Source organism: Scylla paramamosain, chromosome 8 (genome assembly GCF_035594125.1).
Source record: "Scylla paramamosain isolate STU-SP2022 chromosome 8, ASM3559412v1, whole genome shotgun sequence".
NCBI lineage: Eukaryota > Metazoa > Arthropoda > Malacostraca > Decapoda > Portunidae > Scylla > Scylla paramamosain.
The window spans coordinates 18,780,579-18,807,947 of record NC_087158.1 but is presented as its reverse complement, the minus strand read 5'-3'; the positions used below and the strand labels follow the sequence as shown (position 1 = coordinate 18,807,947).

The window sequence follows — 27,369 nt, the reverse complement described above, 5'->3', positions numbered from 1 at the left end:
TGCTTACATTCAGCCTATTCCTAAAAAGGGTGACTGTTCTAATCCCTCAAACTACTGCCCTATTGCATTAATTTCCTGTCTATCTAAAGTTTTTGGATCTATCCTCAACAGGAAGATTCTTAAACATCTACACTTCATAACCTTCTATCTGATTGCTACCGGTAATCTTCTGGCTTTCCTTACTGAGTCTTGGTTATCCTCTTTTAGGATTTTGTTACTTTAGACATAAAAGCTGTTACCTTAGACATAAAAGCTTTTGATAGAGTCTGGCACAAAGCTTTGATTTCCAAACCCCTATGGCTTCTATCCTTCTCTCTGTAGCTTCATCTTATGTTTCCTTTCTGACCATTCTATTGATGCTATGGTAGGTGGTCACTATTAATAGTGGTGTTCCTCAGGGTTCTATCCTGCCACCAACTCTCTTCTTATTATTCATCAGTGATCTTCTAAACCAGACTTCATGTTCTGCCCACTCCTACATTGATGATACCATCCTGCACTTTTCCATGTGTTTTCATAGACATCCAATCCTTCAGAAGGTAAACAGTTCATGTAGTGAAGCCACAGAATGCCTGACTTCTGATCTCTCCAAAATTTCTGATTGGGGCAGTGCAAATTTATTGTTCATTGCCTCAAAAACTCAATTCCTCCATCTATCAACTCGACCCAACCTTCCAGACAACTATCCCCCCTTCTTCACCGACACTCATTTGCCCCCCTCTTCTACACTGAACATCCTTGGTTTATCCTTTACTTATTATCTAAACTGAAAACACATTTCATCTCTAGCTAAAACAATTTCTATGAAGTTAGGGATTCTGAGACATCTCTGCCAGTTTTTCTCATCCCCATCTACTGCTAACCCAGTACAGGGGCCTTATCTGTCCATGTATGGAGTATGCTTCACATGGCTGGGGGTGTTCCACTCATACTGCTCTTCTAGACAGGGTGGAATCAAAAGCTTTTCGTCTCATCAACTCTCCTCTAACTGACTGTATTCAGCCTCTTTCTCATTGCTGCAGGGTTGCATCTCTTGCTAACTTCTACAACTATTTTCATGCTGACTGCTCTTATGATCTTGCTAACTGCTTACCTGCCCTCCTCCTGTGGTCTCGCTGCACAAGACTTTCTTCTTTCTCTCACCCTATTCTGTTCACCTCTCTAATGCAAGAGTTAATCAGTATTCTCAGTCCTTCACCCCTTTCTCTGGTAAACTTTGGAATTCTCAGCCTCCTTCTATATTTCCACCTTCCTATGACGAATTCTTTCAAGAGGGAGGTTTCAGGACACACCTTTCAATTTTTGACTGCTGCTTTGAACTCTATTCGGAGATTGGCATTTCAGTGTCATTTTTTTTTTTTTTCCTTGGTCAGTGTCCTACCTACATTAAAAAAAAAAAAAAAAAAGTGCTTACCAGCTTGGTGTTTTTTACTGTACAGTACTGATTTTTATTCTGTAATCTTTTGATGTTAAGAATGCCTATGTAATTGATATCTCCAGTTAAATGCATTAAAAAAAAAGTGTAGATAGTCTGAAAATATTTTACTTTAATTTTTGGGATCATTCTCTCTCTCTCTCTCTCTCTCTCTCTCTCTCTCTCTCTCTCTCTCTCTCTCTCTCTCTCTCTCTCTCTCTCTCTCTCTCTCTCTCTCTCTCTCTCTCTCTCTCTCTCTCTCTCTCTCTCAGGCATAGGATGAAGGAAGGAGAGAAGGACAAAAAAGATAAAGAAGGAACCCAGGAGAAGGGGAAAGGTGAATGTAGACTGAGCCAATCAGTTCCTCACTTTTGAATTGGGGATGGAACATGGTCTGATAAATAGACATTATTGGTGGTAACAGCAATAACGGGTGGAGTCACAAGATTTCTAAGGCATATACATAGTATCTCCAGGTAGAGCACAGAAACAATCTGGGATCACTCAGTTAAAAGTCTAACAGAATACATATAAATAAGATACCAATGTTGGCATCACCATGTATCATATTGGCACATCATGAAACTGATGTAGTAGGTGTCACTGTATGCAGGAGGGTTAAAGCATCAAATAAGTTGCTTCTCAAAAAAGGTGTCATTCAGTTGCTGTCTATAAGAATGACCTGTACATTTTCTATGGTATGAGAGACATGTCTCAGCTACACACTGTAGCTAAGATGAATACTGCTAGTCCTTGTGACTATGAAGGATGGAAGTGAGGGGAACTGGGAATCTCTTCCTCTGTATTTTTATTTTTTTCGGTGAGACCAGGCATTCTTTAGAACACATGTCTTGGCTACTCTCCTTCAAAGGAAATATCTATGAAGTATGTAGATAGATGAAATAATTCCACATTATGCTTCCTTTTCCAGTCACACCAACAAAGGACGTGGGGCATTCCCCGCAGGCCACGGCATTCAAGGGCGCCAAGAGTGTCAAAATCAAGCAGTGGCAGTCTAGATGCATCTCTCAGCAGTGTTGGGGATACCCATGACCAAGAAGAATCTCACTCTGAAATAACAAATATGTAAGTTAACATTCTGAGTATTCTCTTCTTAACCTAAGGGATTTTCTCCATATTATGAATTTATTGACAATGGGTCTGTTTAAACATTTGGTTTAAAGTGAGGTTTGTTGACGTCAGTTGCTTGAATTCATTTGTATTATTGGATATTTTAAACAAAATTCCTAATTTCCGTGCAGTGACATCTGAAAGAAATTAAACATTGTTTGTAATAATTTAAGTTCTTTATGCAGGGCCCCTTTTAAATGGAAATTCTTAATACAAGAACGTAGTAATTTCAAGTATTATGTGTATGGGTCAATTTTTTACACATGAAAATAATCCAACCTGACTGCTCATTAACACTAGAAAACTCTTGTGCAGATCAATGGTCTTACATTAAAAATATGTTTACCACCATCTGTTTGGTGGTGGGAAATGGTGAAGCAGGATGATTTAATGTGGTTGGAGAGAGAGAAAAAAATAAATAAGAAAGTAGATGGGTAGTAGCTGAGATCACCTGCTAAGATGTTAGTAAGAATCACCATCTTACAAGTTATGGAATATCTTTTCCTCTTCACAGCAACAACATTCTACATTCACATAAAAGAATGTGTTGCACCTAAATTGGAAAGAAAAAAAAAATCAGATATGGGCTACTCATGACATCTGTATAATGGGCTACTCATGACATCTGTATAAAAGGTTGAACTGGACTGAACTTTAAAGATTGCAAGTACTAGATAAATTTTCTATACAGGAGAGTTAAATCAGGTAAGTTAAGTAAAAAAGGACTTACTTTGGATATAGAGGAAGTATAAAAGTGGATATAGAGGAAGTGTAAAAGTTGCCAAGTGAACACAGAACCTGCTTCCCAAGATGATGACAAAGAGGAAAAGGTAGAGAATTGTGTTTTGCCCTATTCATTACTCAGGCCCCACATTCATGAGGATTCTTAGTAGAGGGATTGTGCTTAGCACAAATGTTATGCTTAGCTTTGTGCTTTAGTTCCCAGCTGTGCTTAGTATTGTGCTTAGCACGCTGAAAAGTTAAGCTTAACTTAATTAAGAAAGCAAGATGGTTGACCATCAAGGAGCTTGACCCCACCACCACAAGAATTATCAGTCTCATAAGGATATTCTCAGTGACCTGAGTGACTCTAAACTGTTAAAAATATATAAACTAAATCATACAGGAGTGTTATTTGTGACGAAGTTAGTGAGACACATCAAAGAGCCCTACTGCAAAGAGTGTGTTGCACTGATCCAAATAATGAAGGTTATAATTACATTGTGTTATTTAGCATCACTGATGATCTTGGCACTTCTTTTGTCCTGTTGTTGTCATGTGTCCCATTTACATTCTTGGTAATAGAGACCCATGCAGCTTTTCTTGTGATGCAGAGTGTGTGAAGGGTTAAGATTTGCCCTTCAGACTTTTCATCATGTTCTAACTGGACAAGGAGAAAAAGTCTCATTATCAAACCAGTTGGGTTTCTTATATTGGAATTTTTCCCCTTATTTTTTATTTTCTCCATGCTAAAAGAAAAGGACAAGAAGGGACTGGAATTGCTGAGTGTGAATGTCACAGCCTTGTGGACTCAATGTTGTAAACAAAGATACAAAATGTTCATGCCTTGTGCAGGATCTAACTTGCTTATAAGACCAAAGCCATGCATGCAAATCCTTAAAGAATAGTATTTATTTTTTTTACCAAAAATATGTAAAAGCAATGCATGAATAACATGAAATTAAGAAGTGTAAGATTTTAGTTTTCATTGCCACCATTTCATACTGTACCTGCTTCATAAGCCAAACTTAAGTACAGTTATAAGATAAGTACAACTTTAAGCAGAACTCTGAGCATAATTCTAAGAATCTCTCTGCATTTGAGTGCAGGTGGTATTTTCAGACCAAAAAGAAGATCCAGTTGTCAACTGTTGTATGTGATGCCACAGTAACTAGCAGATTTTGCTTATGTTTACTCACCAGGTCCCCTGAAGCTGGTACTCCTCTGGCAGATGTATTACTGCTGGACATTGATATTCAGTCTCCTACTAGAGATGCACAAGAGATCTTAGAGACAAGTGATGACTACTCCACTGACGACAGGAATCCTAGTTATGGTAATTATTTATTTAAATTTTTCTCCTCAAAAATTAGTATCTGGTTGATTGTAAGGACTCCATGGATTCTTTTAACTGAGTGTGTTTGGTTCAGACTTTGCATAATTAAATTAAATAGTTATTATTGGGATAGACAACTAACTAGTAATGGTATAGAAATTAATGATTGTGGCCCAGTGGAGGGATAGTTTTATATTCATCAACTCCCACATTTCACAGTAGAGTAGTACCACAAAAATTTGTTATTTAGGTGTGTGCATGTGTGCTGAGAGTTGCTGTTTTGAGAGAGAGAGTTAGTAACATCTACAAACTAGAGGAAGTCTGACCTTTGGCACTGTTAAGGGTTTTCATTTGCCATTTGAGGTCCATCTCTTGATCTCTTGATGGGATGTTAGTACTCCTTCTCAAGGGTGATAGTACTTTACAGAAATTTTAGTGATCAGAAATCAGGCATTCTGTGGCTTCCCTGCATGAACTGTTTAATTCTTGAAGGGATGGATGTCTATGAAAAGGTGTGGAAAATTGCAGGGTGGTATCATCAGCACAGGAGTGGATAGGACAAGAAGTTTGCTTTAGAAAATAATTGATGGATAACAAGAGACTGAACCCTGAGGAACACCACTGTGAATAGACTTAGGAGAAAAACAGTGACCATCTACCACTGCAGCAATAGAATAGTCAGATAGAAAACTTAAAATGAGGTTACAGAGAGAAGGTTAGAAGGCACAGGAGGGTAGTTTTGAAATCAAAGCTTTGTACCAGATTCTATCAAAAACTTTTGATATGTCTAAAGCAACAGCAAAAGTTTTACCAAAATCCCTAAAGGCACTCTTTTAGGGATTTTGGTGAAACTGTTTGTCCTTAAATCTGATGTGATGCAGGGCTGTGGCTGTGCAGTACCATCACATCTAAAACCATATGTTTGTTTCTCTCTCTCTCTCTCTCTCTCTCTCTCTCTCTCTCTCTCTCTCTCTCTCTCTCTCTCTCTCTCTCTCTCTCTCTCTCTCTCTCTCTCTCTCTCTCTCTCTCTCACCCTTGCTGCTTATATTTATTCTGCCCTCTTATCTTCCTTCACCCTTCCTCCAATTCCTTCCCCCATGTACTCTCCTTCCCGGTTATGTCCCTTCCTCCTCTTTTTCCTTTCTTTTCCTGTCCTTTTTTTTTTATTTTGTCTCAAACCTCTCTCCCAGTCAACTCTCCTCCCCCTTATCTGTCAAAGATAAGGGACAAGGGAGAGGAAGTGGGAGATGGAGAGAGAGAGAGAGAGAGAGAGAGAGAGAGAGAGAGAGAGAGAGAGAGAGAGAGAGAGAGAGAGAGAGAGAGAGAGAATTATATTATTAGTAATATTGTTAGTAACAATATTTGTGCTTAGTGTACTATTGCTTCAACTCTACACCTATAGGCCTAGGCTTACAGGCCTAGGTGTCTGTACTACAGCCACATTAAACATACAGTAATTATTAGATACTTAAAAAAAAAAAATTAATGTTTAATGCACCAGCAAATATGGTACATATATTACAAATTAGTTAGGTTCCAGACAGCCAAAGTTATTATTTTGTAAAATATTTTGGGTGTTTCATGCTTGCTTTCTTCTAAAACCATGGTAGTAAACTTGAAGATCACGAAACATGGGGTATTGAAAGCACTGAAAAACACTTATTTATGCTACTCATATAGCCTAGCATTGTTTGAGTGTGTGTTTTGTCCTCATATTGGACATGACAGAGGAGTGCAGCAGTACAGCAGAATATAAGTAACTTGGGTCATTTTAATCTTGATTACAATGTAACATTGTTACAAGTAACTTGGGTTTTTTCCTGAGCCATTTTCAGCCACAAACTATAACTGGCCGTACAGCAAACCATATCATAGTCAGTCACACTACATGAAGACACCACAACCCACATCTCACTCTCCACACCCAGCCACACACAACACTCAACCACACTACACCACACACAGCATCCAGTCATACCATGGGCACAAAGCCACATCTTACTTGTCACTCATATCATACTAGTCACACACCAGCCCACACCACACTAATTATTCAACAATACATATCATTCACAGCCATGTCACATATCACTTATATTGCAAGGGCCACACAGCAACTCATATCACATAGTCGTACCACATTGATCAGGACTATTTGAGTGTGTTTATCCTCATGTCCAGCGTAATAAATAAATAAATATATATATATATATATATATATATATATATATATATATATATATATATATATATATATATATATATATATATATATATATATTGTTTATTTATTTATTTATTTTTTTGTAACAGGAATATAATTCATTAAGCAAGGAATGTTGTATACAGGGTGTCCCATGAGTTAAGGTACATACTTTGGGATTTGATAGTTCAAGTAATTTCGAAGTTAAAAATACTCTATACATATATGCTGTATTTTGCTCTATTTTGCGGGAAATTATCATGTAAGTCATGTGTTGCAGGAACCGCTCTCCTGGGTGGGCCTTCACCTCCTTCCTTCCCTCCCTGGCTTGCTATGTACTCAAGTGACACTGCGCAGCATTAAGTGATAATTTTTTGTGTACAGTCTACACAGTCAAACAGTTATCACATGACAGATTGAATTTTTATATGTGTCAGTGAAGAAAATGTACATGTAACACAGCAATACAGTGGTTGTTAATTGCTACTTTTTAAACATAAGTGGCAACTCACTGCAACTGTGTGTCACCTCCTCAGCAGTCAAGTTGATGTCTTGACACCTAATAGTGACAGGCCTCATCAATCAGCTGACTGCCAAAGTACATCTTTTTGCTACATTGAAGATGTCTTTCACATTCAGTAACATTGAATATTCAGACATGATATTCATATGATGATATTCATGACATGATATTCATTCTGCAATGGGAATGCCCAGACTGCAGCAGCAGAATACAGACACAGGTATCCAGACAGAAGACATCCAGATACCAGAGTGTTCTACTGAGCGTATCAGCAATTCTGTGAGAGAAAATGCTTCCCTGCAGCTGCTGAACATGTGGGAGCAGCTGAAGCCAGTATTGTCTGGATGACAAAACAAAGTCCCACATCAGTACAAGAATACAAACACAAATGTATAAAGAGGCAAAATTCACAAAACAGCATAATTTGATATCACTTAGAAGGAATATATAATCTAGAGGAACATTTACAGGAATGGCAGGAACACTAGGCAGGTGTTGTGAAGTTAGTGAGTTACCATGTTTGTTTAAAAAGTAGCACTTATCAACCACTGTATTGTTGTGTTATCTGTACATTTTCTTCACTGACACATACAAGAATTCAATCTGTAATTTGCTAACTGTTTCCTGTAAGGCTTTGACTATGTAGATTGTACACAAAAAATTATCACTTAATATTGTGCGGTGCCACTGGAGTATATAGCAAGCCAAGAATGGAAGGAAGGAGGCAGAGGGACACCAAGGCCTCTGCCTCCTTCCTTAATTAATTTCTTACAAAATAAAGCAAAACACAGCAAATGTGTATAGAGTATTTTCAACTTAGAATTACTTGAACTATCAAATCCCGAAGTATGTACTTTAATTTGCAGGACACCATGTATAGTGGTTTAGGCAGACCTAGTCCTGTTTCTTTTTGGCTACACCTTGTATATTATCTTATAACATTTTGTAAGTGCTATACTAATACATTTCAATTTTTCTTTTTTCTCAAGTTAAGGAAGAATCACTGTCAAGCTTATACCCAGATATGGTGTTATATCGGGCAAGTGAAGCTGACAACCTGGGTATGATAAGCTACAGCCTTGCACTGGAAGCTAACAAGAACTGGCACAATCCAGATGATAATGGACAAACTCCACTCCATCAGGCAGTGGCTAGTGTTAGTAATCAAATTCTTTTGCAAGTTGATGAATCAAACTCCCACACAGCACCATCTATGTATAAATTAAGCAACTTATGAGACATCACATATCTCAGCTGCAACCCTAACTGAATAGAAAATTATTTCCTCATGTTATTTCTTTCTTGAATACATATAGTGAATTAAAAACTTTTCTCTCCTTTCAACAAATTAATATCTACCCTATACAATTGCAAGGCAACCTTCAATCCCTTCCTATCTATTTATTATTTTTTATATGCTTGCTCAGAAAACATGAATGATCGAAACACATCTGCCATTTTCTTTTCTGATCTGGCCCATACACCCCCTTCCTCTTTTAAAGTCACACAATATAACACAAACACTGTATTTCATGTTGTAACATAACAAAAATAATAAGGGTCATCTCTGCCTTTGTTTCTTCAAAACACTGGTATTCTTTCTAATTCTCTTGGTAACACTTTACCTTACTGCACTCATCATTTTATTTATCTTACTCCACTCATCATTTTATTTAATGTCTGTATTTGCCTTTACAGGGTTGGATGGCTTCTAAGTCTTTTACAACATTCAAAAGACCTATACTCATAACATTCAAAAGACATATAAAATTATAATGTTCAATTGTTCGTACTTACCACACTTACTTTTATACAAGGAAATCACACCTGTGTATGCTCAGTTGATTGGCACCATCTGTCACCATTTAACCCTTACTCACTCTGATATGAATTTGATTTCCATTGCTACTTTATCATTTTAGGATTGTTTGACTGGTTCAGTGATACTACAACAATGGGCTCAAAGTAATATGACTCAAATCATGGGCACTTTGCATGTCACCTCCCAGGAAAATATTGATGTCCAAAAGGACCAAGTAAAATCTATTGGTACTTGATTTAATTTTACAGTACAAAGCCCATATCTTTTCTGTTCCTCTTTGTTATGATCTATGGATGATGCTTCTGCTTTCAAATCAAGGAAGATAGTTTCTAGACCATCAGTCAAGTGATAAAAACAGGTCGAGTAATTATTTGGTCAGAGAAGGAATAAGAAGTGGGAGGTTGAGTGTCAGTAGTAGGTCAGGAAATATTGTGAAATGGAAGACAAACTCCATTGTAATAGGATGTGGCAGACAGGTTGGACATAATCATACAATTTAGTAAGTTTCATTTAGGGAAAGATGTGTTGCCCAAGTAAATAAGGGACCTACTTCACAGATTTATGATTTACATGTATAATTAATAGGTTTAAACCATAAAACAACTCTTTGTGATTTTCTTGCAGTGTTCAGTAAGGTCAGTTCAGCACCTTCTGATTAATGGAGCAAAAGTCAATGAACAAGATTACAGTGGTCGCACACCTTTACACCTTGCTGCTTTGAAGTCCAACATTGGTCAGGTAAATATTATTAAAAACATAGGTAGTGATGTAAAAGCAGTGTTATTGATTATCTGTCTCTTAGTGCAATCAATTTTCTGTTTAAATCTTGGTCAAAGGAGGCAGGTGACATCCAACTTAAAGATTTAAGTATTGAATTTCATGGTTGCTGTTGAGGTAGACCAAAGACATCCCATACAATACAAGAAACAAATTTTATGGTAAACACATTTTTAAGGTATTTTCTTAATATAATTATGTGTGATTTTATGAGTATTAATGAAAAATCAATAAAAAAAGAAATAATGTATAAACAGTGTGTTTGATAGCTATTCTTGAGGCTGCTCTGAAATGGTTCCTGAGCTGTCTTGTGAAGAATATAAAGCTGCCTTTGATTTTTGAGGATATGATTCATTGCTGATTCTAACTCCAAAATACCAAGAACTTTTTATAGCAAATTCCTTTAGTTAAAGACAAAAGTATCTTGTAATCATGTTAGGAATGCCTGAATGCCCCACTGGAATGTTTTGTATTTTATTACAGCTGATCACCATAAACTAATTAACAAATTGGTGTAATGTTTCAGTTTTTAGCTTGATAATCACCAGAATTATTTTTTTAATTGCAGTTGTCCTTTAACATACACATGGGTTATGTAACAGACACCTATGGATATTCAAAGTTTCCCAGTGCTGGGGAAAGTAATGGTTTTTGAGACTGGAAAAAGAGTGAGTTAGATACTTTATACGGTAAGCAGTAAAAAATATTATTGTGTTCATGGGAGGTGAGAGAAGGAAGGTGAAAGAGTTTAAGTATTTGGGGAACATATTATGTAAACATGGTGAGACAGAATGAGAAATTGGTGAGATGGATTAAGAAATTAATAAGTGAGCTTAGAAGGCAGGCATATCATTTGTTCACCTGCAAAGATTATGAAAGGGAGACATGTGTCCATGAATGTAAAGAGGTTTAAAGAATTGTATTCTCCTGCCAACAGACATGAATAAAAAAAGACTTGGACATGAAACAGGCCACAATACTCAAGCATGCATGGAGTGGAAATGAGTCATGTGAGAGGGCATATGAAGTGAAAGATAGGAGATGGAGAATGAGAGCTGTGAAAAAGTAAAAAAATGGGAGCTTTGGTATGAATACCTATGTAATTGGAGAAAGGTGTATAGTGGTGGAATTGGTAAAAATAAGTACAGTGAGTTGGTTTGGTCATGTTGAGAGGAATCCAACCATGGATTCACCAACCATAAAACTCACACAACTGTGATTTCACCATTGGGTCCAAGTACATCAAACACAGGGGTCATGTTCCAGTGTCCATGGATTGATGAAGTAAATATTCACACTCTGGTCTAAGAAAATTGTTACACTGTTTTAGCTAAAAATTACTGTTTGTCCCTCATGACCATTAAAATAAATTAATTAATAATGATTAAATAAATTGTGGCTTTTATATATATATATATATATATATATATATATATATATATATATATATATATATATATATATATATATATATATATATATATAAATAAATAATAATATATATATATATATATATATATATATATATATATATATATATATATATATATATATATATATATAAGTTTGTCACAACAACAATGAAATTTAATGGAGTTCTATTTAAGAACCACACACATTTCTTTCATATTTTTAAACATCTTTACCTACATTAGAGTGCAGGTCATAATAATATAATTCTCCCTGTTATATTGTCAAACTTTTCCAACCCCTAGTTTTTCCATACAGCATTTTCATTAACCATAATAATTTTCAAAAGCTTAAGCCCCATGGATGGGGGAGGGAATAATATGTTTCAGTGGATACTATAATGAATAAATTAAAAGCAATTTATTCTATGTTACTTTATTGTACTGTACTTAAAAATTTCTTAGATTGTGTAAATTTCCCATTAATTTGGTTAAAGAATTTGCAGTGGTTAAAAGTCTCCTGATTTGTAAGGAGTTTAAAACTGCAGTGATACAGATTTGGCCAATTTGGTGTTTGCATTTTCTTTTGGTAATAATAATTTGAGTAGAAATTAAGGGACTTTAACTGTATATATATATATATATATATATATATATATATATATATATATATATATATATATATATATATATATATATATATATATATATATATATATGGTGTTTGTTTCAGGTGTGCCTGTTTCTGAAACATAGGGTGGACTTGAACATAAAAGATAATGATGGCCAGAAAGCTATTGATCTTGCTGTTCAAAGCAATGAACCAGATGTAGTAACACTGTGAGTACTTTTATTCTTTTTATGATATTTTGTTTTGAAATATATATGTTAGTGTACAAACATTGAATCTATAATAAATTTTACAGTATATTAATATTGATATAAGTAACAAGTTTTAAATTTATTTACTTTTGTTATTATTTTTTTTTTTTTTTTTTTTTTTTTTTTTTTTTTTTTTTTTGTTGAATTAAGCTTAACATATTCTAATGTCATCAGTCATTGTTTATCTTGACTTTGATTTAAATAATGTTCTTGAAAAGTGATTCCTACTTGCTTGCCCAACATCAGATGTATAGAGACATGTTTTTTTTTTATGAAAGAACCTTTAGGGTTAGTCTTAGTGTTCACATATAATGTGTGTATCCTCAATAACTTTTGCTGGTATTAGTGCTTACACTTAATTCAAGTTTCATAACACATTCATTGCTTTCTACATTTGTACTGCAACAGCCTTAGGCACCTTGTGTTCTACAGTCAGCATTGCCCCCCTTCATTCTGTCATCTTTTCTCACACACTCTTTCCCTAGTGTTCCTCTTCATACCCTCTTCTCATCATCTCCTACGACACTTCTTTATTACAATGAGTGCAGGAGGGAAGTGGAGATTGAAATGATGTGTCATAAGAGCATGCTTGAGTAATATGTATAAATAGATAAAAAAAATGGAAAATAAAAGACAGTTGGCTTATAGGACAGAGTAGAAAGTGTTATGATGCTCTGGGATTTGACCAAGCACCTTACATTTCTGCTGAAATCATGCCACAACTATTCCCCAACTAGCCTAAAACTCATTATCAATAGAAAGTCTCAAAATTTTTCTAAATACAGTCCCACTCATGACTTCTGGCATCTAGCCAGTTCCAACAGCTTTTACTCTTTATCTTCCTATCCTCATCCTCAACCTAATGGCACCACTACCATCTCATCCATCTCTAAAAATGAATTCTTTGTTGAGACCATTGCTAAAAACTCAACCCTAGATGATTCAGGGCTTGTTTTTCTCTCTCCTCCACCCTCTGATTATTTCATGTTTCTTATTAAGAATTGTCTTATTGATATTTAACATGCCCTTGCTGACCTCAACCTTCAGAAGGCTTATGGATCTCACAGGGTCCCTCCTGTTGTTCTCTGTAACTATGCTTCATTGCTTGCACCTTGCCTGGTCACATTCTTTCAACTTTATCTGCCAGCATCTACCTTTCCTTCCTACTAGAAGTTTGCCTACATTAAGCCTGTTCCTAAAACGGGTGACCACTCATTTTTCAAATTCTTTAATTTTCTGTCTTTTTCTAGAAAAAATTATTGTTCTTACTCATATTACTTGAATTAGAATCATGAAAGCAATACCATAAAAAGTGCCTGTCCTTCCCCTTTACAGTGGTGTTATTGTCAGTGATTAGTGTTTTAGCTCAGCTATTAGTAACTAAAGATTGAATAACAGTATATCAACAGCTGCTCTGCTGAATAACAATATATCGACTACTGCTCTGTAAATGTGGTGGCCTGTGTGTGTTCGTTACACTGAATACAGCACTGCCTCCATCACATGCCCATCTGCTGCACACTGCTCTCTCCTTATCTTGAAAAAATATTACTTCACTGTGTCCTAAAAGTTCCATAAATGTGATTCCATGTCTTAGGAGTGGATGAAACTGGCATGTGTTTACACAGTACTAAAGATTTTGGGACTTCCACATTTAACATTCCTAAATATGGCTCATAATGCCCAGTTGCTTTATTTCTGGCCTCTGCATTCTTTCTCTCTGATGGATGAATGATCTTAATAAATTGAGATGATATTTTATCGCAATGGTGTGAATTGTAGAATTTCTAAAATATTTCAGAATTCTATTATATACTATTTTAAATTAAAATTAAAGACTATTTTCCTTGTAAGTACTAGAAACATAAGCATTGTTGAGACAGCTTACTGTTGATGTAGTAGCGTATGTTGTAAACCTGTCCACTGGTCACATTCACAGCCTGAGGGTGGCCAGCCTGAGTGAGGACATTGACCGTGATGGAGGTGGTGAAGACAACAACATGCTTACAGACTTCTTGAGGGACTTTCAGGAAAAGATGGTAAAACAAGTCCACAACAGGTCCCTGCAAAAAGATGGTGAAATACCTTAGTAAATCAATATTATGCATACAGTAACTGATACTTATATGCTCCTCTGGATAGATATATCAAAGCAAGTGTCAATTATTGTCAGCTTCACTGACATACAAATTTTTATTACTTGCATACAAGTTCAAAATATCATTATTTGACATGATGGTTGTAAGATTGTGCACAACTCTGAATGTAAAAGACTTTCCTTTGTTGAAGATTAAACTCAAGTCTGCTTTATTTTACTGTCTGGTAATCATCATACAGTAATGAGGTTGCATTGTATTATAATTTTGTACTCAAATGACTTGCTTACTTATGTACTTGTTTCTTATCATCTGAATTCTATTGCTTGCCTGCATATGATTCTCATCAACTGTGTGTGTGTATGTGTGTGTGTGTGTGGTTTAAATTGACCACTGATTTTCCAATAATTTTAAGATAAATCTAACAACATCACTAAAATGTTTGTAAAGTCACTTAGGTGCCCCTTGAGGGAGAAATAATTGAAAATGTTTATTGGAAAAAAATTTATCACTCTTTCTTCTGTATTATATACTACTTAAAAACTGGTTTAATCTTCTGCAGTGTTATTTACTTTTGCTTGCTTTCCATTGTACTATTTCTTCATGTACTGAAAAATCTTTTGATTTGAACTGGTAATTGTCTTCAGATGCTGGAAAATGAATGGTCAATTTACTTTTTACTTTTCTAAGCATGTTTTTGGTTTTCAGTATGATTGTAATACAATTAATTTGTGCTTCAAATAACTACTCTGTAAGCTGCAATACTGCTAAAAGAGTATAGTGCATAATACTCATCAGTCATCATATGTTTTACCAGGCACATAAAAACATTAGAATCTTGATATGTCTTAAATATAAATAATTTTCTTGTTTATCATGAATAATCAAGTGTTATTCATTGCATTTATATAGCAGTTGACATATTTCTAACTCTAGCCTTCATGCTCTGTGATTACTTGAAGTCTTGATGAAAGACTGGGTGACTGTTTGATATGGACAGGTACCAAATCAGAAAAGTTTCTGGAGGTGAGATGATCACAGCTACATTGATGTGTAATTGTCCAGAATAACATCATTCACAACAGCAGTAAACACAAGTGTTTGAGCTCACAATTCTATGCATTAATAATCCATTCCTACAACTTACTATGGGTTCCTCTGGTGCTGAGTTACAAAGGGAAACCTGTCTTCCATTCCTTGCATGATGTGGCTGCCAAGCACTAATTACTTAACTCTTAGTCCTCCACATGAATGTTTAAAGTGGTACCTCATCTGGTGTCTTTAGGAATACTGCTTCACTTATCTCTAACTGCTTGCACTTAACGTTAAGTAGGTACATTTTATATTTCATCTCTTTCCATTCTGATCTTGTTGTTCAAAGATATTTATTCAATACGAAACTTGCCATATCCAGAATGATAGTTTCCCAAAACTATTTATTTTAAAACTTCCATTGTTTTTATTATGATCCAATTAAATATTTTTATTTCCTACTTTTAAATGAACACTGGTGTCCAAGATGCATCTTTGATTTTCTCTCATTTTTTAGGGAAAAAGAAAAGAAAAACATAAAAGGTTCCAGATTTTTACCAAACTCAACTAGATGTTTTTTTTGCTTTGCATTATAATTTTGATATAGATTTTTAACATATTTTGCAGGTATTCTTATGGATTATGCATTAATTTTCTCTTGGAAAACACATGCATAACTTAAATTGTGCAACTGGCACGATGTTTGAAGTGTGATAAAAAAAAAGTTTCAAGGCTGCTTCTGTTGTAAGCAAATGAAACACATCACAGTCATGTGCAGCAACTTTCATAAATGAGCATGTCAAGTGGAATTGCATTTTTATCATTGAGACCAGTGTCACACTTGTTTTTTGTGAATATGCTCATTTGTTCACTAGTAATGCCCTTATGGACCTCACATTGAGGCAGGTAATGTGTTTTGACTAGCACACAGCTTCAAGGACTGAATACTTCTGAAGGAAGATGACAGATTAAGGTGATATTCAAATATGAACTGTGAAAACAGAAAAAAAATTTACTTGTCTATCAGGATCATTACATCACTAATATAATCAGTGTGCCATTGGTAATGATTTATGAAATCGTCATATTCAATTTGAATGTGGACTGTTTTGCTCCAAAGTTTGGGTCAAGGCTCATAATTTCATCACAATATCATGCCCACTCTCAGTATATTGAAGCCACACAGTTTTGCAATCACATCAACACAATTTCACTCAGTTTGGCTCCTTGTGATTTCTTTACCTTTCCTGAGATGAATGATGACATAGAGGTCTAACACATATAGAATATAGCTTCCAGAGAGCATTGCAAGCATCATAAAAGCAATGTGTGCAGTGCATCAATGAACAATATGACTACTTTGAGAGGAGTGGCAGCAAAATTTAAATCCAGTACAGTTTTTGTTCTTTTATAAACATTGTTTCTGAACTTTTTGATCATTCCATGTACATGTTAGCTTTTGTATGGCAGTCCTATTCCTACCCCAACTTTTTTTCCATAACTTCTAGTTCTAGAATAGTTAGAAACATTACACTATAATGAAAAACATTTTTTTGAATGAACTACAGTCTGTAATTGTACAGTCATAGATGCCCTTCTCTTTCTTGACTATCTGTGCCACTTTAATGGGGAAAGAATTATGTTTGCTATAGACTCCTGGCCAGCACTTCATCATTGATCTTTGTTTGTTTGTTGTATGTGGTTTTGCTTTCTCAGTTCCTCAATTTTCTGTAACTGTTGTTCAGTGAATTTTAGAGTTGGTTCATATTCCTTATTGGATCTTTTCACCTTTGTCATTGTTATCATCCTCTATGTTATCTTGGAAAAACCTGAGGCAGGGATGCAATGGGCAACAGCAAGCTTCTTGACTGGCTGAGCTGAGTTTTCTTGTGATACTTTGACATTTTCATCAAAGCATGATATGATCCATGCTTTATTAAACATGTTTCTAAGACATTGTTGCCAGTAACAAAGCCTAATAAGATACCTGAAGAAAAGTCTGCTTAACCAGATCTTCAGATGAGGTATTTGTCATTGTCTGTGGTATCCTTACTGCAAGCAACACAGGCATAGCAGAGGAAGACATTTGAGCAATGTTAGTTAAATCCCTGGAAGACTACATTGATGAAGCCCTAGGAGGTGAAGACATCAAATAAATAAAAGAACACTGGCAAACTCAAGCCAAGTCTTTCACTTCAAAAAATGATATGAGAGATTAAACCCTGTGCATTACACCACACCAGATCAGATCATATCAGCTGCCTCTACTTTGAAATATTATAAATGAGATCAATAAAGAAGTACTGACCATAGATTGAGAGCAAGGACATGCGAGGTCATTGGCACAAACATGCAGAACGACTTTATAAAAATAATAAAGTCAAGAAAAATGCTGTCAAGATTTTGTCATTTTCAAAAAGTTATATCATAACTATGAATTGGGGTAGGAAGCTACATCTGGTTTTAAATTTAAAGCCAGGGTTGTGCACAGTCATTCCTTAATGTTATTGAGGCACTGGAATGCTGCATTCTGAAATTAAACTTTTTTTTTACATATTGTATACAAAGGCCCAAAACTATACTCACACAATGATTAGCCCCTACTAATATTCAAGTAGTTTATAGTTATACTCATCAGTTGTGAAAAGTACCCAATGCCTGTTACAGATACAAATTTTTGATCTTGTAGATTTATAAAAAGAGATCTGGTATAGTTTATTGGGTGATATCTGCCTATCTGGTATAGTTTATTGGGCGATATCTGCCTAAAGTGTTTAAAACACTGCTAATTCACCAGATTAGTAAGAAAATAAGACAATAATTAAAGAGATCTATTGTGATAAAGATATATAATACAGGCTGCACAACTATTCTCCTAACTGCAAGGAGAGAGAAAGAGGGAGAGAGATGGTCTAAAAATACAACTGATTGCTTCTAAAGCTCAAGCAGCACAAGGTGTTTCTTGTGATTTGGTTGTTTGTCAGCTGGTAGTAGTGCATTCCCCTCTCTGCCAATACCTGTTAATGTGCTACCAAACCAACACTTGGTATGGCACACAGGTGGTCTTGAATAGTGAAATTTTCAGCTACTTTGTATAATACATTCAGTTTGGGATGCCTTGATATTTCCTCAGTTTCTTGTATGTTTGGGGAAGAGTGTTATATGTCTGAGCGGTGGATATGTCCCTCTGCCAATAAGCTCTTTATAGGATATCATCCTCACACAACCATGGTAGTAAAGACACTTTTAATAAGGAACTGCACTACCACCAGTATACTACATGTCATCCTTCTATAAATCATGGAAGCAAGTGCCATATTTAACAAGGAACTGCATCATCATCAAAGTTTCCAAAACTGACTGCCTAGTATCTTATTTTATATTCTGATTATGAATTAAGCTCCCATCTTCCTTTTTCTTGAAGACTGAGATTTTTCACAAGTATTCTGAGAAAAATGTATTATTAACTGTCAAATAAGATAAATGCATATCATCTACTGATATTAATGCATGCAGTACAGGAGGCAAAATTTCCTGTGGCCTTGGATGGTGGTCACTGAGGCTCAGCACTGTCACTGATATCATGTCACTATCCATGCCATTTGATTTTAACTTTAATATCTCAGTTTCTCCCCTGTAATTTTCTGTAATTTTAGTTTCTGTTTCATGCCATTTGAGATTATTTTTCTTTGCCTGCTTTGCAGCTAACACTATTGGTGACCTGTATGTATAATTTTACTTTTTTTTTTTTTTTTTACTCGTTCCTCACCCAAAGAAAATTAACACTAATAGAGGGATTGGGCTTCAAAATCAACAGTGTTGCAAAATTTGGCTGCCATTACTTACGAGGTTATTCTCAGTATTTAATCTCCTTTTCAGACTTGCTTTGCAAGCAAATTGTGATAAGTACTGTATACAGTGGAACCTCAGTTACTGAGCACCTCCCTTTTCTAACAAATCCATTCTCAAACAAAATTTTGGACTCATAATTGCTTTGGTTGCCATACCATAATTCAGTTCTTGAACAAAGTTACTTGATTTCAAATACTAAAAAAAAGCAAAAGTTGCCATTTATTACAAATTTATAGTCTGAGTATTTCCATAGTTTTTATGTATTTGGAGGAGAGACACAATGGGTTAAACAGTGATTCAATCTTTGAAGTTAGGTAAATGTGATCCTGTTGAAGAGCCCCAATATAAACAAACAGTTTTCATGATGCAGGAATAATCCTGAGGCACCTGTGGTTCTCTTGATGATCCACAATGCCATCACTACCGCACAACTGCATTTTCCCAGCAGCAAGATGTCTAAGTGTTATGATCACCTTCATTTTGGTATTAAGTGGGTTGCTTCTCTCTGTGTCACTCTGTAATGGACTAACAAAAATTATAAAAGGATCCAAGAGGTTACAAGAAACATGCATCAGCACAGAATTTGTGTGTCTATCTTTTTTATTATTTGAAGTTGTAATCATGCTTTTTTTTTTTTTTTTTTTTAGTTAACTTCCACTCCATTCATCAACTATCTCTCAAGATACCACATAATCTTATGAAAATTTCCTTAATATATATATATATATATATATATATATATATATATATATATATATATATATATATATATATATATATATATATATATATATATATATGGCACCTGTAGGCAGCAGTACTCCATAAAATGCCTTGGAAAATAACACAGTGCTGCTCTAGCATGGCCCACAAAATATGTACACTTGAAGCAAGGGCTTGATCCATGATATATTTAACTGATATGCCAGATGAGCTTTGACCCTTGAAATATAGTTTCTCTACTGCAAACTTTTGTAGATCATCTAACATTGAGTAAACTTAATTTTATATAACAAAGTACATATTCTGTCAATCAATGTACACTTTTTTTTTACATAATGGTCATTATTTAAAATTATTTTTTTCTTTATTTATTTTTTCATTATTTTATTCTATTTATTTTTATTTATTCATTTATATATTTTATTGTATTTCATTTCATTTCATTTATATATATATATATATATATATATATATATATATATATATATATATATATATATATATATATATATATATATATATATATATATATATATATATTTTTTTTTTATTTATTTATTTTATTTTTTTTTTTTTTTTAGCCGCATGTGCCTTTAAACTGTAACTTGAGTATTATTGACATGTTTAGCTTATGCTGATTTGAATTAATGAGTTATTTGTGTCTTTAAAGTACATGCTGTCCCTGCACCTGCATGCTGTCCCATGCATGTGACTGGTTGTAGTGAAAAGGTTTTGTTATCTGGGTAACATGGCAGTATAAAAATCTCTTCCACACCCAACTTGTTCAGACACCACCTCCCCATAAATGCTTTTCATTTTAATATTTCATCTCCATTTCATCAGTTTGGTTGGTAAGCCAGATGCTAAAAACTTAGTTTGGTATACATACTGTAAAGTGATGGTCATGAATGGTTAAATCAATACTTGGAGCTTGTGATATCAGGAAATTAAATATATAATGGCCAGAGTTATTAAGGTGAATATTTGCTGAATATATTTTATCCATTTTCATACAATAGTGAAAATATGGTCATGGTGGTTTTCTGTAGGTACTGTTAAAAAAAACAGATAGATAGATCTCTTTCTTATAGTGCCATGCAATTGTTGATAGAAAATAAGCTATAAAAGCTGCACATATGACTTTTTAATGTAGAATATATGCTATGAATATATATTCATAGCATATATTTTATGAAAACATCTTAGATCATTAATGCTACATTTTATGTATTGTGAAAATTAATATTTTACAGCTACTTATGTTCCCTGGAGGAACATCTTGAGCTTAATACATACATTAGACCATTATTTTGATGTTAGAATACCTGCTACATTTATCTGCATGTGCCTTCAGAATTACTGTAATGCTAAAGATGCCCAATTATAAGCACAGCATCATATTTATGGGTTTATGATCTATTGATCTCTTGCTTTTGCTGTGCCTAATCAATGTGATGTATACTGTGATCTAGGATCATTATTCATATTTTATCTTTCCACTGAGAATTGAAACAGTAATTTTTAATACACATTTTAGAATCTAGATTATGAATCTACTACAGTTTAGTAAGATTACATAATGAGACAGTTCTCTAAAACTCGCATCATATTATTAAATTTTCTTTGTTGATTTCTTTAATATAAATTTTTCTTAACCTGAGTTTTCTCAAGTCCATCAAGCTAGTATACTGTTAAATAAAGGGGCTTGACCCTTAAGAAAAATGAAGGTGACATAATGTTCCTGTCTGCATATATGGCACTAGTCAAGAAGCAAATCACATTGCTAAGTGAGAAGGCACTAAGCCAATAATGCCTGACACTACTGCAAGTACTATATCAGTTTTCTGCTCTTTTTGATATTTTAATCTAGAATGAAAACTGGTAAAAGATGAAACTAACATAAATTCAGAATGTCCTTTCCTAGGTGAATAGGGCCTACAGTGTGAAAGGGAACAAACCCAAACAGTCTACACCTAATTGAACATTCTAATCCCTGGTCACTTGGTTATGAACCAAACACAAGAACATCACACCACTACTACCACCACCACCACCACCACCACTAGGATTTATGGAATATCAAAGTAAGAAATCCAAGACTACATAAACATGGCTAGGGGAAATGAGAGAGAGAGAGAGAGAGAGAGAGAGAGAGAGAGAGAGAGAGAGAGAGAGAGAGAGAGAGAGAGAGAGAGAGTAAAAACACTCTCATTACATTCTATATGCACAGGTGATTTGCTCGGTAACAGTTCCTTGAATGAAAGGGTGGGAATGTGGCATCTCAAGAAGTAGAACTTCAATGTGTGATTGTGCATTTTATCAGTTTTGTTTTCTTTTGATATCAATATGCAATAAAATATTTAAAACAGATTTAGCTTTTAAAAATTATTTTTGAGAGGGATATTCACTTTGATAAAAAATAAAAAGTCTTGCACATTCTCTCTCTCTCTCTCTCTCTCTCTCTCTCTCTCTCTCTCTCTCTCTCTCTCTCTCTCTCTCTCTCTCTCTCTCTCTCTCAAACAAGCAAACAAATAAACACACACACACACCTGGTGTCATGATTAATTCTGATGGGACAAACTATGAATCTTGAAGTCTTGGTTTACAAAATAAATATATTCAGTGTAGGGTAATGAAGATTATTTATTATGAGTATGGAAACTGAATCTACAGTTTATGTAATCTTTTAGTCAAGCATGTTCATGTTTAGTTTGTTTGTTGTGAAAAGTTTATAAATTTAAGCTTTATATTCTTTTAACCTAAAAACTAAAGAAATAGAATAGAAATTTAATAAAAAACCAATTCTCTTTGTTTTGCAACTTAACATATAGTTAAAGGACAATACAGGTTTTGTAATATATTTGAAAATTTCTCTAGACTTGTGACAGTTCCACATAAATAAGTCAGCTAAGTATCATTAGGTAATATCACTGAAATAATAAGTAAAATGCTTGCATTATATTTTACTTTTATAAGTAGCTAGATTTTGATCAGCAAAGTGACCTTATTTCTTTATAGCCATATGTCTCTGTTAGCTTCCATACACTGCTAATTGTTGTAATCCCATTGTAGTTCTCATATATTCCCCCAGAGAAAAATTAGTTTTCACTTGAAACTATTATGCATTCACAGCTGCTCAGGAGGAAACTTTAATCTGTTGCGCTCAACGGTGTTTTTGCTTCATCTCATAGGACAGAGTTTCATTAAACACCAAAGATAGTAGGTAGATAAATAATTATATTTTATAGTTTAAGGCTGTGGTGTATATTTAAGGGAAACACATAAATTTGTAGGATAACTTATTATGGTACTGAGCTCATAAAGAATATTTTCTGTATGCTATTTTTTCTATGTATGTAATGGTTGTTCTAATAATGGAATAATGTATTGTATAATCATACTTTAAATTTGATTATTTTATACTTCAAAAACTTAAAATTTATGTTATTGATGTCATCATTTATGTGCCTATGCTATCACTGTTTAACTGAAAAAATATACATATACTACATATAATGAAAATGTTTATCATATCCAAATTTACCCTTACTAATGAGTATATATTTTTGACCTGCTGTTAACATGTTCTTAGTGGTTTTCAGTATTATATGAAATACAGAACAATAGAAAACCATAATGCAGAGATAAGGAGAATGTTATTATAGAAAAAAAAATAGTTGACTAACATCAAATTCAGAAAATGGAACAAGGACACTTACTGTTAAACCTGTGAAGTGAGAGGCAGCAGGCTGGGGAGTGTTCTCTGAGTGTGTCGGGACGGTGCTGCACGTGTATTTACAAGCAACATTTTTTGCTTTTTAGCCATTTTTTGTTTTGCCTCCTTGTAACTTGTGCCAAGAACAATATCTCCATTTGGCAGCATGAACCTTTGTAAGGACACTGGGGCCAGGGAGGGCAGTATGTATGATGAAGGCATACATCTTGGTCCATGCTCTCCCCTAAGAGATTCAAAATGGTAAGGAGTCAATCATTACACTAAATACAAGACTTCCAGAAAATGCAAGCCATATGCCATACACACAAAAAAATAAATAAATAAATAAAAAATAAATAAATAAATAAAATATAAATATCAATGAATAAGTAAATAAATGGGTAAATAAATACAATAGGATGAATAAATTATTAATTAAATAATCAATTGAAATAATGAAATAAATGAATGAAATATAAAATATAAATATAAATAGAGTAAAAATAAAGTAAAAAATAAAATTATATATATATATATATATATATATATATATATATATATATATATATATATATATATATATATATATATATATATATATATATATATATATATATATATATATTAATAAAAAATCAAACAAAAATAAAACCAAATAAATCAATGATGTTATTGGAATATATGAAGCTGGGAATGGGTAAGGTAGTAGAAATTGTTGTTAGGAAGGGAAGAATAGATGTAGGAGGAGTGCAATAGACACACAAAGGATCCAAGAATGACTGATTGCATGAATAGAAATTAAATGCGGGAAGGAGTGCTAGGAGGGCATTGTGGTGTAGTGTGGATGAAAGAAGTAAGAGAGGATGAAGAAAGAATGTGTACCAGGGCTGGGTCCAAGCACAGATGACTGTACTTCAGTTCAACTCCAAGTATATGGATATTTTTCAAGTACAAGTACATACTGTCATTTTGCTATTTATACCGGTTCAAGTACATGCCATTATACTCCAGTACAATTCATTTATGTCATAACTCAAAATTTATGTACCCAATGATGTCTTCACAATGTTCACTAGAATCCATGTACAGTAGGTCACTTTTAGTTAAATACAATATGCCTGCTTGTACTTGAATGTACATACCTGGTATTTTTCAAGTGCTTTGGGTGTAAGTAAAAGTACAATAAAATTTTTAAACTCCAGTAAAAGTATACATACATAAAAATCCAGTTATTTAAGTCCAAGTATAAGTAATGCATGTACATACTGCACTTGTACTCAACCCTGATGTGCACTAATTATGCTCCTAACAGAATGGAGGGGAGAGAGGCACATCAGTGGTAAGGATCTAAGACAGTGTGGGCAATGGGAAAAATAAGAGAAGGTTAAGTATAGAAAAGTTTGTATGTATGTGTCTGTAGATGAAAAAAAAAAAAAAAAAATGAATGATCTTCCTAAGTACCTCAGAAAAAAATTGAAAGAGAGAAGGGTAATGTTATTTGGAGATGTAAATGGAAAGGTTTGAAGTAGTACAGTAAAAAGTGTGGTAGGAAAATGGGGAGTAGCTGGAGTGAACGTGAATGAGGAGTGCATGGTGGATTTATGTGCAGAAAATTTTTTGAAGGTAAAATGAATTTTTAAGAACTTACCTGTATCATATACATAACACTCAGCTGCTCTCTAACCACTTAAGATGAACAGAGTACAACATTTGAAACTCATGGCCTGTGTTACCATACCCTGCTGTCAGGAAGTGGGCAGGGAGGCTCTACACCACTCAGTCATCTTGACTTTGGGATCAGAAAACAAAATAAAAGGGAGACACCCAGGAGGCATGGAGGTGGGAGGTTAGCGACTGTATATGATACAAGAAAGTTCTTCAAAAAATTAATTTTATCTTCAACATTACATTTGTTGAAGAAACAGTTACCTGTATCATATACACAACACAACTCCAGCATCAGGAGATAGCACAAGAGTGGCACTAGGTGAAGAGTAATATCAAATGATAAATGTCAGGGAAAGTAGCATACAACCACAGAAAAGGAAGAACCTGAGGCACCATGTGACTCACCACCAGGAGTGGAGGCTTAAAGAGGAGGTGGGGTCTGCACACATGGTAAGGAGAGTAACAGTTGGTCTGTCAGTCACTGTGGTCTTCCTATGGGTCAGGACAGGAACCTAGATCGAGATACCAACCCATCCCCAGCAATGACAGGAAGAATAACATGGTGTTCTTAGACAGGGGATGAGTCCTGAAGTTAACAGACACAAAGAGGCTCCTGGATCTGGGGTGGGAGCACTGTGTATCTTCTAGATAGTGCTTCAGCACTCAAACAAGGCAGCAAAGTCTTTCCTCCTTGTCCCTGACTAGCTCTGAGAGATTCTTGAAAGGAAATGACAAGGCAAAAGATTGGATGGGGACTCAGTCTTAGCAAGGAACTCTGGTAAGTAAACTAGTAGGGCATCATCTCCCTGGAAGGCTACCTGAGAGGAGACAGCCTGAAGCTCCCCTATGTGTTTGGTGGTTGCCTAGGTGACAAACAAAAGTGTCATTTTCATGAGGTTCCAGAAGGAAGACATAAACAGAGGCTCAAAGGGCAGACTACAGAGGGCCTTAAGGATAATGTCAAGATTCCAGTATAGCACATATAGTAGCTCTGACAGGACCTTTATCTAGAAGGAGCAAATAAGATTGTGCAGATCTTGGTTAGAGGTGATGTCCAGGTCTCTGTGACAGAAGACAATGCTGGGCATGAAATGGTGGCCTCTGATAGTTGAGAAGGACTTTACATGTCAAAGATATAGCAAGAAATCAGCCAACTTGGGAATTGAGGGTCTTGAAAGAGATCTGCTCTCCTGGTTACACCACTGCTGATAGATGTCCCACTTGTGTTGGTAGACTACACAGGAGGAATGGCATCAGGCACTGGCAATGCAGGAAGACACACCATGTGATTAGCCCTTGTGTTGTGCAAAGCACTCGACAGTCTCCATGCAATTAGGTGTAGCACAGAGGTTCAGATGAAGCCTTAAGAAAATTGGGTTGTCTGAGAAAATCTCTCCTGAGAGGAAATCATCTTGGGATATTGATCAGGGGATCCAGGAGGTCTGGGAACCATACTCTCTGTGGCCACCAAGGAGTTATCAGCATCATTCTTGTTCCCCACAGCAGCTGTAGCTTGCTGAGGACCTTTTGTAACAGTGGAAAGGGAGGGAAGGTATATACTTCCAGCTCTGAAGCATGGCATCCATTCCCTGAACCATGGAATCCAGAAAGGGCAGGTAAAAGTTTAGTAACTGAAAGTTCAAGGCAAGTAGCAAACAGGTTGACCAATGGGCAACCCCACAACTACCATAGATCTTCACACACCTGCTGTTGGAAGGTTCACTCAGTGAAGGTAACTTGGTTGTGTTTGCTCAGGCTGTTGGTCAGGACATTCGCATTCCCCCATGACATACTGAGGAAGAAAGGGGACATGATGAAGATCTACCCACTGAAGCTCTTGGTGAGCTTCTTGATTCAACATGAACAACCTGGTGCACTCTTCCTTCTGTAGGTAAGACAATGCTGTAGTGTTGTCTGAGAAGATGCCCATTGCCTTCCCCTGCAATAAGTATGAGAAATCTTGAAGATCTAGTCTGGTGGCTCTGAGTTTCACAAAGTTGATGGATTCCTCCTGCTCCTGGAGTGACCACAGGCTGAATGTTGGGGGTTCAAGCCTTCACTGGATG

The 27,369-nt window shown here is 35.0% G+C and overlaps 2 protein-coding genes across 6 annotated transcripts in view; one reads left to right on the top strand and one right to left on the bottom strand.

Annotated features, from left to right (window-relative positions):
* The window catches only part of LOC135102910 (arf-GAP with coiled-coil, ANK repeat and PH domain-containing protein 2-like), a 56,494-nt gene extending 41,967 nt beyond the window's left edge, over nucleotides 1–14,527 (top strand). For all 3 annotated transcript variants that reach the window (XM_064008562.1, XM_064008561.1, XM_064008563.1), the window contains 6 exons: nucleotides 2,346–2,500; nucleotides 4,468–4,601; nucleotides 8,317–8,483; nucleotides 9,774–9,887; nucleotides 12,069–12,175; nucleotides 14,157–14,527. In XM_064008562.1, the coding sequence (XP_063864632.1) occupies nucleotides 2,346–2,500; nucleotides 4,468–4,601; nucleotides 8,317–8,483; nucleotides 9,774–9,887; nucleotides 12,069–12,175; nucleotides 14,157–14,307 (828 nt within the window). In that variant the 3' untranslated portion in view covers nucleotides 14,308–14,527. The remainder of the gene's footprint in view (nucleotides 1–2,345; nucleotides 2,501–4,467; nucleotides 4,602–8,316; nucleotides 8,484–9,773; nucleotides 9,888–12,068; nucleotides 12,176–14,156) is intronic.
* LOC135102911 (opsin, ultraviolet-sensitive-like) overlaps nucleotides 14,141–27,369 on the bottom strand; it is a 38,507-nt gene continuing 25,278 nt past the window's right edge. For 2 of the 3 annotated variants that reach the window (XM_064008564.1, XM_064008565.1), the window contains exons 10-11: nucleotides 23,640–23,879; nucleotides 14,141–14,280 (exon numbers count right to left, since the gene is read on the bottom strand). In XM_064008564.1, the coding sequence (XP_063864634.1) occupies nucleotides 23,642–23,879 (238 nt within the window). In that variant the 3' untranslated portion in view covers nucleotides 14,141–14,280; nucleotides 23,640–23,641. Of the gene's footprint in view, nucleotides 14,281–23,639; nucleotides 23,880–25,283; nucleotides 25,425–27,369 lie in introns of those variants that run through there. The other variant, XR_010269836.1, reaches the window with a different exon arrangement.